This window comes from Octopus sinensis, linkage group LG4 (genome assembly GCF_006345805.1).
Source record: "Octopus sinensis linkage group LG4, ASM634580v1, whole genome shotgun sequence".
NCBI lineage: Eukaryota > Metazoa > Mollusca > Cephalopoda > Octopoda > Octopodidae > Octopus > Octopus sinensis.
Window position 1 is genome coordinate 117,311,691 of NC_043000.1, and position 15,810 is coordinate 117,327,500.

Sequence of the window (15,810 nt, forward strand, 5' to 3'; positions counted from 1 at the left end):
ACAGCTTATGGCGGAGGAGAATATGAGAATATATATATTGGGCACGTGGCGTCAGTAATTACTCAGGGTAGGCAGTTGGTGACATTTATGTAGTAAAACACATAAAAAAAATAAATAAATAAAATAAGCGAAACACAGATGCGCGACTGAGTTGGAGGCAGATTTACTTCTGCCTTTATAGCTTGTAAAGAAAACGTTGTTGTAGGAATGAACGTAGTATGAGTACTACAGCAGTCCTATGCGAAGCTTTAATAATGAAATTGAAAGGCAGGGGCGAATTATGCCTACTTAATCTACAAAAAAGAAAAAGAATATTTTGCATTTTATGCATAGAAGTCAGAGTAACCTTCATAGTTTTATTGAATTATGTGCATATTTTACCATAAAAGGAAACTGTTACGATCGATCTATTTTATTCAGAGTAGGCACTTCCTCACCTTGCCTGCCCGGCGGTACGTCCCTGATATATATATATATATATTATATATATATATATATATATTATATATATATATATATATTATATTATATATATATATATATATATATATTATATATATATTATATATATATATATATATAATATATATATATATATTATATATATATATATATATATATATAATATATATATATATATATATATATATATATATATATATATATATAAATTAGAAACCCTGATTACCGCAAAATACCGGTCAGCGGACACATAGATAGATGTGCTGGAAATGTAAATCCGAAATTTACAACTAACCCGCTCTATAAATTCAGTGACAACGCAACCTTCACACAACGCCAAAATAAAGAACTATATTTCATAAAAAATTTAGACCAGTTTAAACACCCTGGCCAGGAATACTAAAACAAAAGATAATCCTCCGAAAAGGAGAACCAAATTTCACCACGGCCGCTACTTCAAACAGACACTCACTCTGACGGAAATATGCCTTAGTAAAAAAGGGGAAAAAATTCTTTCGTGCAAATCTGACCCTGATACATACGATACACTAAGGGTCAGACCCGATTCTGATTGGTCAACAAGTGATGACGTCTAGCTCTGCTAGAATGGACAGGATACAAACAGGGGACAGTCATTAGTCAGATATTGATGCGTCCTTTTCTGCTTGAATAGTCACCTAACAAGTACAGACAGGGGGCAGATCTAATGTAGCTATAAGTCGTGATTGGGCAGAATCTGGATGACATCCCGCTATGCTTGACTAACGAAGCGACTGGTCAAGACAGGAAACAAACAAGAGGGAGTTATAATGCAGCGATTGGTCAAAATAATGATGACGTCCCGTTTCACTTGATTAAAGCCACCTAACGAAACGATTGGTCAAAACATTGATGACGTCACGCTACGCTAGATTGACCACCTAACAGGCATTATAAAACCAAGCATTTCACAAAAAAATCACTAGAACCACCCAGCGAACTTCCACCATGGGTCATCACAATTGCTTAAGGTAAAAATGAATTCCTCGCTCTTTCGGAAACATCAATCTTCTGTATTGACCGCTTTCCACCACTTTGATCTGTTTTTTGTATTGAATACGTATCGCCACCGTAGGCCACTGCATCGAACACTTTGAACATATACTTCAAACTATATATCAACTATACATGAACTATATATCAACTATACATGAACTCTAAGATGTCTGACTCCGTTGTGTATTATAAATGAATTTCTTGTGTTTGACGGCATGAGCTGTCTCTTTTTATATATAACTTTTTTTGATAAGGTTCATTTCAGGAACTGAAACATGTTATAATGTATATATAAAAATTAAAAATTGTATAATACAGCAGCATTTTCGAACTTCATTTTTTACAAATATATATATATATATATATTATATATTTCTTCTTCTTCTTCTTCTTCTTCTTCTTCTTTCCTACCAAGAATTCACAACGACCTCGAAACCCACAAGAGTTAACAAGAGAGACAGAGACAGGCACAAATAAGGAAAATGCCCCTTGTATTTGTACACTATACAAATATTTCTTTAGAAAAACATCTCTTTTAATTTTTCCAAAATTTAATTGTTTTCCATACTTACAGTTGAAAAAGTCTCAATGACTGAAAACGGTACTGAAATGTTTTTATAAAATTATTTTAGCATTTTCTATCTTGATTTTTTCCCATATATATTATATATATATATATATATATTATATATATATATATACATATATATATATATATATATATATATATATATATATATATATATATATATACGATGGGCTTCCATGCAGTTTCCGTCGGCCAAATTCATTCACATGACATAGCTCAACCCAGATCTATATTAGCAGACACTCACCCAAGTTACGGCGCAATGGGGATGAACTTGAGACCATGTGGTTGTAAAGGGAGCGTCTTAACAATACAGCCACGACTGCGCTTATACTTTTGTAATGTTGTGGACATAGCTGGGTGGCTGTACTAAACAGCCATTGGATGTTGCATTTATTTACGTACATTTTGATACGTGCTGCAGTTCAAGCCTATGTAGATGTATACATAGTTTGGTGTAGAACAGCATTTATACGGAAAGTGTATGTAAGTATGTCCTTATGTCCAAGCACATTTGTATATGCGTGTATGTTTCTGTTAGTATATGAGTATCCATGTGAGTGTGTACGGCTGTGTGAATGTCTGACTATTACATAATATTCTCAACGAACACGGGTGAGTCTGTTTGAAAGATTTGAAAAAAACTTGAACCGTTTCTGAACATTGTCTTCATAGTTGTGTTTCTGGGAAGCTTTCTCGAGATACGCAACCACTTTGTGATGCTTGTGATGTCGAGCGTAAGCGATCGGTTTATCCTTGAAGCTATCTTCGGCAGATATGTCAGCTTTACGAGACAAGAGAAATTCAACGATTTGTGGATCACCTCTGTACGCTGCTATATGCAACAATGTGCAGTTACCTGGGATTCCGTCAGTCGATTCACCTAATTGACTGTTGATACTTACTCCAGAATCTAAGACCTTTTGTACTAGTTCTTTATTGCCTCGTAAAACGCAGGCATGTGCAAAGGTCCAACCATGAATATTATGCGTGAAAATATTTTTGGCCGTGAGAGGTTGATGTTTAACGATGTTATTAACATTTCTTAAAAGGTTCTTTTCTTTCGAATGCAGCTGCTGGAGCAAATTTATAGCGATTCTGTCTATTCTGCAATCATCTGGAAATGGTGATGAGGGGTCTGAACTATCAGATTCCATGTAATAAGGCATGCAGTTTTCTAAGTAGATAGATTATGGTAAAACCTGAAATAAAACAAAAAAATTCGTTTGTGAATAATGCGACAAGAAAGGCTTATAGTGGGGTGGGGGAATAAATATTCGTCCATGTCAAAATTCTTTATTTATCTCATTTCTAATCAACATAAATGGGATATACCAATACTATATTTGCATACACATGCATAAAACTAAGAATATGCAAAAGAAACTAATTTCTAACTTAGTTACTATAATTTATTAGTTTCTTTTGAATATTCTTAGTTTATGCATCTGTTTGCAAATATAATATTGGTATATCCCATTTATGTTCATTAGAAATGAAATAAATAAAGAATTTTGACATGTACGAATATTTATTCCCCCACCCCCACTGTGTATATGTAAATGAATAACGGACGCATGCATACATACACACACATGGATATATACATACCTACATGATGGCCGTCTACCATACCCAATTGGTGACCAAGAAAGACCATTGCTGACCTTCAGGAACATTGTGCACTTTAGGACTAACTTATATTTTGCATTTGCGGCTCCGTTGGTGGCTAATGAACCCTGCTCTTGACCAGCATACATGGCTGCAAACATTGCAAACCAAGCTTTCCCCATTCACTACACCAGCAGTGCGCTTTCGAGCAACACGCTTAAGTTCTTCATGCTGAATACATGCTCTCTCAAAAGTGTCGAACCCCTCCTTAACCTGCTTCCTCCATCTATGGCGATGACAGGCATTTCTCTCCCAGTCAGTCTCCTGCATATCACAGGCCTTTAATGAGGACTTGACACAGCCCTTAAATCGCAACCTTCGTTTCTGCAGAGTTTCTTTCCAGTCACAAGATCCCCATATATTATCTGCTTAGGGATCCTGCTATCCTTCATTCAAATAAGGTGTCCAGTGCAACGTAACCGATGCTCGTGCACCATCGCCTCAATACTCAGGATATCAGCTGTCCTCAGGACTTGTGTGTCTGGAAATTTTAAGATCCAGCCAAAATTCAGAATGTGTCTGAGACATCTCTGATGAAAGCGTTCAGGGATCCTTACATGACGTGTGTAAAAGATCCATGTCTCACATGAGTAAAAGAGCAATGTCAGTACACATGCACCATACACAGCAATTGTTGTTTGCTTTGTGATGCCACACTGGGACCAGATACGAGACTGAAGAGACCAGAAGGAAACAGTTGCTCTCTGCAGCCTGAAATATATTTCATTATACATACGTTACATAAATTACATACATACATTACATGCATACATTACATACATACATTACATACATATATTACATACATTACATACATACATACATTCATACATTACATACATACATTACATACATACATTACATACATACATTACATACATACATTACATACATACAGTGCATACATTACATACATACATTACATACATACATTACATACATACAGTGCATACATTACATACATACATTACATACATACATTACATACATACATTACATACATACATTACATACATACATTACATACATACATTACATACATACATTACATACATACATTACATACATTACATGCATACATACATACATACATACATAAATACATACATACATACATCCATCCATCCATCCATACATACATACATACATACATACATACATACATACATACATACATACATACATGCATACATACGTAGTAATATATAAAATATTTTGAATGATACAACAATACACTATAATACAGTGAAGAAGGAATTTTATTACGAAATATATCAGACTATCGAAGATTAAATTACAACAGCTATTATAGTCCATTGTTTGTATTATATTGCATTGTTGTACCATTCAAAATATTTTATTCTTTACAAACAATACACAATGCTTCAAGCGAACTACAATACTCTCCTGTACATAGTAATATTTAGAATTTTTCTTGTACATTCAGACATGAAAAATAGGCTGCACAAACTCGAGAGAAAACATTCTTCATATAGATGTAATCTGGGTGTAAACGCACCACTGGGGGCATGCATTTCTACGTGCTTGTATACATACATATATGTATATATGTATGTATGTATATATGTATGTAAGTATATATATATGTAAGTATATATATATGTAAGTATATATATATATATGTGTGTGTGTGTGTGTGTGTGTGTATGTGTGTGTGTGTGTATATATATATCTGCGCGTGTGTCTTTGCGTCTGTCTGTCTCCCCCATCCCACCGGACTAATAGTAAAAGAAGGAAAGAAAGGAAGAGAGGAAAGAATAGATAAAATAGAGGAAGGGGAAGCATTCGATAGAAAAAGGGGCAGCGGATGGTCGAAGTTGAGGAAGCGATAGTTATAGAAACATCAGCGTTGGTAACTGGATCATCACGCACAAAGACATTTGCATAGACTTCAGGTCAGACACTATCCGGGTATTGTATTGAAATTCAATATAGGCCCCTTATTCAGATGGTCAACTTAAATCATTAATATTTGGTCATTCGTACATGTCCCACATATTAAGGGAACTGTATTAGAAAAGGCAATGATCTATCAACAGTAATTATAATCATGATGGGAAGGTAGAGAAAGTTTTGGTAAGATTGGATAGTGAATAGAGACAGGGAGAGAAATGTGAGATTAAAAAAATAAAAATGAAATATAGTATTCTAAAAACCAAATAAAAATAAAAAGCAAATAAAATAAAAATAAAATATCAAATATAATAAAATTGTTATTTTAAAAAGCAAATGAAATAAAATAAAATGAAGGCCAAATATAATTTTAAACTAAATTAAGTTTGTAGAATTAAAAAAAGATTAAACTTTAAAAATTGAGGATTAAAATTAAAATCAATTAAAAATTAAAGCATTAGAAATTACGAATAAACCCCTCCTCTATTCTTCCTCCTCCTTCCTCTCTTCCATTCCTTGTTTCATTTCCTTTTAGTCCTTCTTTTTCCAAGTCATCACTTTTCTTCTTCTTTCCCCTTTATCACTCTTCGGCCCCTTCCCATGGCTGTACCCTTTTTTCAGTGTTCTGCTTGGTAATAACCAGAAATAACTCCGACCAATTTTCTGGATAAATTTTCTCGGTCATTCAATTTTTCTCGAACCGATCAATGACAGATTGAGTAAAGATATTAACAACGAACCAATAATGACTACCGGAAACAGCTAAATAAGTCAAAATTACAACAATAATTTTTAAAAAAAGTGTTATGACCATTAAGTCTCACATGTACACACGCACGCACACGCACACACACACACACACAGACATATATATATATATATTCAAATCCCAAAACAAATTCTATATATGTATGTATATGTTTGTGTGTGTGAGTGTGTGTGTGTGGTGTGTGTATGTATGTATGTATGTATGTATCTATCTATCTCTATATATAGGGAGAGCTTACGAAAAAAACAAAAGACGAAGACAGGTGGTGTACAAAACAAACAGATGTATTAGTATAAAGCTGAGGAATAGAAAAAGTATTTTACGTTACATGCATGCATGCATAGAACTAGATCGAATTACAAGGCAGCATTATTAGTAATACTTCAGCACCATAACAACAATCATCAACATAGTTATCTTGTTCCCTTTAGTTTCAATACTTCAACGATAACTCATACAAATAATAATAATAATAATAATAATAATAATAATAATAATAATAATAATAATGATAATAATAGAACTAAATGCACGTAACAAGGTGTTAGCTATAAATTCCTTAGCAGATCCACTTGTTACTTATAGCTACAATGTGTTGAACTGGAATATGAGTGAAGTAAAGAATATAGATAGGAAAATACGCAAGCTGCTGAGTTGTAATAGGATGCACCACCCAAAGGCAGACGTAAATCGCCTTTACCTTCCCAGAGCCCAAGGAGGTCGAGGCCTGATCCAATTTGAACTAGCTTACAAAACAACCACAATTGGACTGGCCAAATATCTCGAAATATCGAATGACTGGATGCTAAGCTCGTGGAAAATCACGAGAGACGAAAGAAGCTTCATTCAATCATAAAGGAAAGCAAAAAATTTGCTTTGATCTCGTGCAGGATACCCAACTGAACAACCCGAGGGAAGTACGGCAACTATTGTTGCAAAGAAGGTGAAAATAATGGCAAGGAAAAAAGCGCACGAGCAATTGGCTGATAGGTGGGAGGAGAAACCTCTGCACGACAAATATGTGGCCCGCAGCAAACAAGCTGATGTTGACCAGAAGTAAACCCATCAGTGGCTACGGAGCTCAGGGCTAAAAGCAGAGAGCGAAGGTTTCATCCTGGCTGCTCAAGATCAAAGCCTATTAACTCGGAACTACCAGGCCAATGTGATGAAAAATGGAGCAGACCCAAAATGCCGATTCTGCAACGACATGATTGAAACAGTGGACCACCTAATCTCTGGATTTGTAAAGTCTTAGCACCAGTGGAGTATAAATTAAGACATGACAGAGTTGGCCAATATCTACACTGGCTAATAAGTCGGCATTACAATATCAAAACTGCCGACAAGTGGTATAATCACCACCCTGAGGCTGTAAATGAAGGAGAAAATGTAACCATTCTGTGGACTGCCAGTACATACAGACCGAACCATCAAGGCCAATAAACCAGATATTGGTGTGAAAGACCAAAACAATAAAGTTTGCTTATTGATCGACATGAGCATCCCTGTGATCATAATATCTCAGCGAAAGAGTTTGACAAGCTCAGAAAATATAAAGACCTACTCATTGAAATTGAGAAAAGGTGCATCTCAAGGCGGTTACAATACCAGTGATCGTAGGAGCACTAGGAATGATCAAGAAGGGAACCGAAAATTATATGAGAATGATCCCTGGCTTACCATCCTGCAAAAAGTGCAAAAGATTGTCTTAACTGGTACATCACACGTATTGAGAAGAGCATTGTCGATGTGAGAACTGTTGCTGCTCATGTATTTTAATTTAACTTTAAAAAAAAAAATTTTTAAAATGAACGAACTACTGAGTTTGGTTTAATGGCCTACCAATGTATACTATGAGTTTCTTTGCCCTAGGAGTCGGGAAGACACTCGGCAAGAAATGATAGCAAATTTGAAAGAAGAAGAAAAAAAAGTAATAATGATAATAATAATAATAGTAATAATAATAATAATAATAATAATAATAATAATAATAATATAACAAACACAGATAGAGCAAGGACACTATCAGCTGTTGCCTTCCATTTCAAAGGTTTCTCGTCTTATCTAAATCTTTATCTGTTTAGATAGTATATTTGACCACGAACGGGAAGTGATCGGATGTTTTGTCGTTTTTTTTTTTTTTAATCATTAGATTAAATTTGCTCAAGATTACTGCTCAAACACATCGAATTTCTGTTAATTCTCTGTTTAGTTGATAGAGTTGAATGTAATGTTTTAAATTTTTGCTACAAGGGCAGCTTGGGGAAGGTGTTCAACTGGTACTTGTTTTATCGACAGTGAAAGATGAAAGGATGAAACGCAAAGTCAACCTCGGTGGAATCTGTCAATCAGATCAACCACAGTACGTAACTAGTACTTAATTTATCGACCTCGAGAGGGTGAAAGGAAAAGTCGACCTCGGCGGAATTTGAACTCAGAACGTAGCGACGGACGAAATAACGCTAAGAGTTTCGTCCAGCGTGTTAACGATTCTTTTCTACTCTAGGCACAAGGCCTGAAATTTAGGGGGACGGGGTCAATCAATCAGATCAACCATAGTACGCAACTAGTACTTAATTTATCGAACCCGAAAGTATAAAAGGCAAATTCGACCTCGGTGGAATTTGAACTTAGAACGTAGCGACGGACGAAATAACGCTAAGCATTTCGCCTAGCGTGCTAACGATCCTGCTAGGTCGCCGCCTTAGTGTTGAGCGTAATATTAAAGTGAAAATAAATAAGGAGTTAGATGTATACATACTTACAATGTCATTGACACATACTCGCATTCAATCATTCACAAGTGCATACACACATACGAAAATCTTCTTTCAGTTTCCGTCTACCAAATCCATTCACATGGCTTTGGTCGGACCAAAGCTATAGTAGAAGACCCCACCACCTCCCACCAAAGATGCTACTCAGTGGGACACAGACAGACAGACAGAAGATAGATAGATAGATAGATAGATAGATAGATAGATAGATAGATAGATAGATAGATAGATAGATAGATAGATAGATAGATAGATAGATAGATAGATAGAGATATATATATAAAGCACGATTTATTCGTGATCAGAGGCGTTCGTAAACCGAGGTACTACTGTATTAAATGAATAGGAGAAAGACAGGAGATAAAATACGATTTATTCGGGATTAGAGTTTATTCGTAAACCGAAGTTCTACTGCATATCATTTACTTCTTTACAGTTCCGTTATTGGTAGGATCAACAAAAATTACTCCGTAGAAGGAGAGATAAAAATTCAATATACAGTGTAACTAAGTTTGAGCCATTTTAATACACAAGATTATTCGGCAGATTAGGTGTATGCTTTACAGAGTAATCCATATGCAATAAATCTATTTTGATGTGTCTTAGTTTTCGTTTTAATGTTAAGAGCTGGCATTTTGTTAACATGCCTGTTATATATGTAATATGAATTTCTGGTGCAAACCCACGTCGTGATTTCTAACAAAATATAATATATTATAATAAACTTATAACATGAATTACTCTTTAAAGAATATACTTATACGCCCATCTTATGATGGCTTGAATTTCAATACTGCATATAAATGCATGCAAATATATGCACATGTATATGTGAGTGTGTGTGTGCGTGCATATATATATATATATATATATATATATATATATATATATATATATATATATATATATATATATATATATCAGAAATATTAAATTCTAAATGTCTCAAAGAGACATGAGAGGTGGTGAAGCGACAGAGTGGTTGTATACTGTCAACATAACGTGACAGTCCCGTATGGGAATTACACCAGCACTGTTTAGCCCTAGGAAGCATCGAACGCTTCCTGTTGGCTTTGACACATTTTTTCCCTGTGTCCTTATGTTTGTGAAGGGGAGGTAAGCACCCCACCAGCCAAGATTCACACCTGAGGACGTGCATGTTTCTGGGTCTTAACCTGTCATCAGCCCAGGATAGGGAGATCTGCTGATTGAGGAGCCTGTCCAGCCTTCACAAACATATATATTTACAGTGAAATCTATTCACTGATCACCGTAATCAGAAATATTAAATTTCTAGATGTCTGAAAGAGACATGAGCGGTGGTAGAACGATAGAGTGGTTGTATACCGTCAACTTAACGTGACAGTCCCGCATGGTTGAGGAGCCTGTCCAGCCTTCACAAACATATATATTTACATTTCTCTGTAAATATATATGTTTGTGAAGGCTGGACAGGCTCCTCAATCAGCAGATCTCCCTATCCTGGGCTGATGACGGGTTAAGACCCAGAAACATGCATGTCCTGAGGTGTGAATCTTGGCTGGTGGGGGTGCTTACCTCCTCTTCACAAACATAAGGACACAGGGAAAAAATGTGTCAAAGCCGACAGGAAGCGTTCGATGCTTCCTAGGGCTAAACAGCGGTGGTGTAATTCCCATACGGGACTGTCACGTTACGTTGACGGTATACAACCACTATATATATATATATATATATATATATAATATATATATATATATATATTATATATTATATATATATATATATACATACATACATATACATACATATGTATATTGATAAAAACGGTAAAACAACAAAGAAAGAAGAGACCTCGATATTATGTAAATAGAGGAATTATATATATATATATATGAGTGAGAGAGTTGGCTTCTAAAAGCACGTGGTTGGATGTATAAAAACAAAATAGAATGAAAAAACCAGCGAAGAGATGACACAATATCGGTAAAGAAATTTGTGAAATTTGAAAAGAGAATACGAAACTGGTTATTTCTCCCAAAACAATGTTACTATACACAAAATTCTGTAACATTTTTCTAACATGACGATTTAATATATTCTTTAAGCCTATAATACAAGTCTTCTGTAGATTTTCATTCTATTTTGTCTTTATATATATATATATATATATATATATATATATATATGTATGTATGTATGTATGTATGTATGTATGTATGTATGTATGTATGTATGTATGTATGCATGTATAATTGTATATGTCAGGTCACTTTCGAGTGCTACTGGTAACATGTAACCCAGTACAACCTGTCGCATAGTCGGGTCATCGGCGACTAAACCGGCAACCCCACCAAGCTTGCTTGGTGAGGAGGGTGTTTATTGGACACCCTGCGGGATGAAAATCAAAACCCGTCAAAGGGTGGAGGAACTCTTGAGAGTCAACGGCCATCCAATAAATGTCTTAAGGCTGTATCATAGAAAGGCGGGGACATAGAAATAATCGGACTGAATACCGGATCGCGCGGTTAAACCATTAGGAGTGAAGGACTCCTAGCCTTTGTTAGGGCATCCTTCTAGGAGAAGGTAACTCAGGTAAGTGGGATAACTCCGACATAAGACCTGCAGCTAAGCGGTTACCGATGATGTTGATTTGTTCTTCTTTTCGGATTATGGCTGCTGTTGCTTAGTGAGTGGGATTGACTCAGTGCACAGCCTTTCCTCACTTTAAAAAATATCTTCTTGTGCAGGCATTGCACGAGAACAACATTGATTAAGCTTCGTGCAATGGCCATACTCGATAACGAGGGGGCAGCTACCTGATAATTTCTTGTTAAGATCCCTTATTAAGAGATTGTCCTTAATTGTTAAACTTATTCCGAAATACTTTTCATTACCCGACATGCAGTTCGTAAAAAGCCCGCCATTTACCGGATATATGATTTATAAACATTCCATGTGCTTGGCCGGAGTGAGCAGTTGTCTGTTCGTCTTCGCTACGTAAGGTTAGTTTATTTATGATATATTCAGAATCAGTTCTGCTGACGATCATTAGACGCAAGTTGTATGTGAAATCACGGTGATACAGAACATAATTCATTTTTAAATGTCTTGCTTTGAAAAACTGCATTTGGGTATGATTAGTATAATTTTGGTAGTAATGACTCTGTCCCTCCTAGTGTGAGGCATTTATGTGTAATAATGCCCTCTATACAATATATATATAATTAATTTGTTCAGAAGAAAAAAATTATTTTCGGATTCTTTTCTTTTATGAGGTTTTCACGCTAGCTACCTGATAATTTCTTGTTAAGATCCCTTATAAGAGATTGTCCTTAATTGTTAACTATTCCGAAATACTTTTCATTACCCGACATGCAGTTCGTAAAAAGCCCGCCATTTACCGGATATATGATTTATAAACATTCCATGTGCTTGGCCGGAGTGAGCAGTTGTCTGTTCGTCTTCGCTACGTAAGGTTAGTTTATTATGATATATTCAGAATCAGTTTGCTACGATCATTAGACGCAATTTGTATGTGAAATCACGGTGATACAGAACATAAGTCATTTTTAAATGTCTTGCTTTGAAAAACTGCATTTGGGTATGATTAGTATAATTTTGGTAGTAATGACTCTGTCCCTCCTAGTGTGAGGCATTTATGTGTAATAATGCCTCTCTAAAATTATAGATATATAATATTGTTCAGAAGAAAAAAATTATTTCGGATTCTTTTCTTTTATGAGGTTTTCACGCTAGCTACCTGATAATTTCTTGTTAAGATCCCTTATTAAGAGATTGTCCTTAATGTAAACTTATATATAATATATATATATATATGTATATATATATATATTATGTATATTATATATATGTATATATATATATATATGTATGTATGTATGTATGTATATATGTATATAAGTATATACAAAGATATAATTATATGTATGTATGTATAAATATATTTATATGTATGCATGTATCAGGGTAAATGTTTTTTAATTTTTCTCCTGGTTTACGGAATTAATGTTATTTTGCGGTTGAAGCTTTTTGGCTGTTATTTCTAGTGGGTGAATGGCCTATTATGGCCGTTCCTTGATTGTGATATAAATATAGACATATATTTATACGTATATATGTATATATAATGTATATACACATTCACATATGTGTGCATATTTTTACATATAGATATATATACATGTATATATTCATTCATGAATATATGTACGTGTGTGTATATACATTCATATATACATACATAAATATATATATATGTGTATGTGTGTATAGTGGAGTAGAATAATAAGTAGAAAGTCTTTGATATATTATTATTTATTTGAAAAAAAAAATGAATGGAAATGGCTTTTCTGATAATTTTTCCGAGTGCGCTAATCTTTATATATAAAAGAGAAGTTGTGTGTCTGTCTCCTACGATTTAGATTCCTAACTACTCCCACATTTTGCGGTGCAGTTTAACCAAAGCGGGTATCTTATAGTCGTGATTCATATCGAGCCCTTCTGGGTATTAGCGCGCGTCTACGATGAGTCTACGATTTAAAAAAAAATTTACCATCATCTTTTTCCATTATAATGCATTTTTCGCTATTATATAAGGGAAGTAACTCTCTAAAAATGTCTACGATGAGTCAACGATTTAAAAAGAAATTTACCATCATTTTTTCCCCATTTTTAATGCATTTTTTTGCTATTTTTTGGCTATAACTCTCTAAAAATGCTTATATAGTTATTTCCCTTACAAACCCGAGCAACGCCGGGCGATAATGCTAGTAATTTATAAACAACTAATTATTAAAGAGAATGAATTATCAGAAAAGCTATCCCTATTTATTTTTTTAATAACTATATATATATAATATATATATAGATATATATATAATATATATATACATACATACATACGTACATACATACATACATATATATATATATATATAGATATATATATATATATATATATATATTATACATACATACATACGTACATACATACATACATATATATATATATATATATATATAGATATATATATATATATTATATATATATATATATATACACATATATATATTCTCATGTTTGTATTAGAAACGTTTCATCATTTTATAAACATGTGTCAAATGTTTTGAATAACATACCTTAACAATTTCAGTTAAATGAAATGAAGAGCTACTTTGTATGCCTCTCTCTCTCTCAAACTTGAAGGAAACTGATTAATCCACTGCTGCTTATAAACGCTGTTTATTCTCGACCTTCCAGCCAGTCCTTTCATCAACTTTATCGAGATAAGGTTCCCTCTCTCTTATCGAATGTTCCGATAAGAGAATAATTGGGTGATAATTGATAACGATTATTCACCAGCCTATTTATTCCCTTCTACATTACGTACAAGGCCAAAACATTTACAAGAGTGGGCGAGTCAATAACGCGAACCCTAGAGATTGACTGATAATCATTTCATCGGCCTCGAAATTATGAAAGGCAAAGTCCATCTCGGCGTAATTTAAACTCAGAATGTCTTAAACATGGGAAATACTGATTTGAAATTTTGAAACACGGCTACGTATAGGTTAACTTAACGCTTTGCCCAGCATGTTAATACTTCTGCCGGTTCGCCACCTTAAGCTAACCTATTATATTGGGAAAATGTTGCGAGCTGGCAGAAACGTTAGCACGCCGGGCGAAATGCTCAGTGGTATTTCGTCTGCCGTTACGTTCTGAGTTCAAATTCCGCCGAGGTCGATTTTGCCTTTCATCCTTTCGGGGTCGATAAATTAAGTACCAGTTATGCATTGGAGTCGATATAATCGACTTAATCAGTTTGTCTGTCCTTGTTTGTCTTCTCTGTGTTTAGCCCCTTGTGGGTAATAAAGAAATAGAAATAGGTATTTCGTCTGCCGTTACGTCCTGAGTTCAAATTCAGCCGAGGTCGACTTTGCATTTCATCCTTTCGGGGTCGATTAAATAAGTACTAGTTACGCATTGGGGTCGATATAATCGACTTAATCCGTTTGTCTGTCCTTGTTTCTTCTCTCTGTGTTTAGCCCCTTGTGGGTAGTAAAGAAATAAGCATTTCGTCTATTGTTACGTTCTGAGTTCAAATTCCGCCGAGGTCGACTTTACCTTTCATCCTTTCGGGGTCGATACATAAAGTACCAGTTTTGCACTGGGGTCGATGTAATCGACTTAATCCGTTTGTCTGTCCATGTTTGTCCCCTCTATGTTTAGCCCCTTGTGGGTAATAAAAAATATATTGGGAAAATGTATTTACTTATAAGCAAAATCGGTGGTTGTAAAATCCTATAATGGAAGGCAAGGTTTACGATATCGGGAGAATATCGCCTTCTCCTATTATATCTTGTTCTTCGTGTAGTTTTGGCTCCGGCAGACGAAGAAAGAAGTCTTTAAGTACAAGTGCAATTTACAACTGGTTTATTTACAAGTTTCACAAAACAGGTGAAGTGCGTGACTCTCAGCAACCATCTCGAGCTGTGTGCGTGGTGTTGTATCTCCATTAGTGCGGGCAAATTGCCCCCTGGAGGTACAACATGCAGACAGGCCAACTATACTAACAAGTAAAGTTAATCGC

The 15,810-nt window shown here is 34.8% G+C and overlaps 1 protein-coding gene across 2 annotated transcripts; it reads right to left on the minus strand.

The window, feature by feature from the left end:
• Positions 1-2,229: 2,229 nt before the first annotated feature.
• On the minus strand, positions 2,230-14,507 carry LOC115210186 (GA-binding protein subunit beta-1-like). Of its 2 annotated transcripts, none has more exons than XM_036502403.1 (2): positions 14,365-14,507; positions 2,230-3,288 (listed from the first exon to the last, which is right to left on the minus strand). In XM_036502403.1, exon 2 carries the CDS (start codon positions 3,253-3,255, stop codon positions 2,689-2,691), a length of 567 nt encoding a protein of 188 aa, XP_036358296.1. In that variant the 5' UTR covers positions 3,256-3,288; positions 14,365-14,507; the 3' UTR covers positions 2,230-2,688. The 2 variants fall into 2 exon arrangements, with proteins under 2 accessions (XP_036358296.1, XP_029634501.1); XM_029778641.2 differs by having other exon boundaries at positions 14,360-14,491.
• Positions 14,508-15,810: the final 1,303 nt, after the last annotated feature.

Coding starts and splice junctions, on each gene's coding strand:
- LOC115210186 (XM_036502403.1), bottom strand. CDS start 3,255: ATGCCTTATTACATGGAATCTGATAGTTCAGACCCCTCATCACCATTT.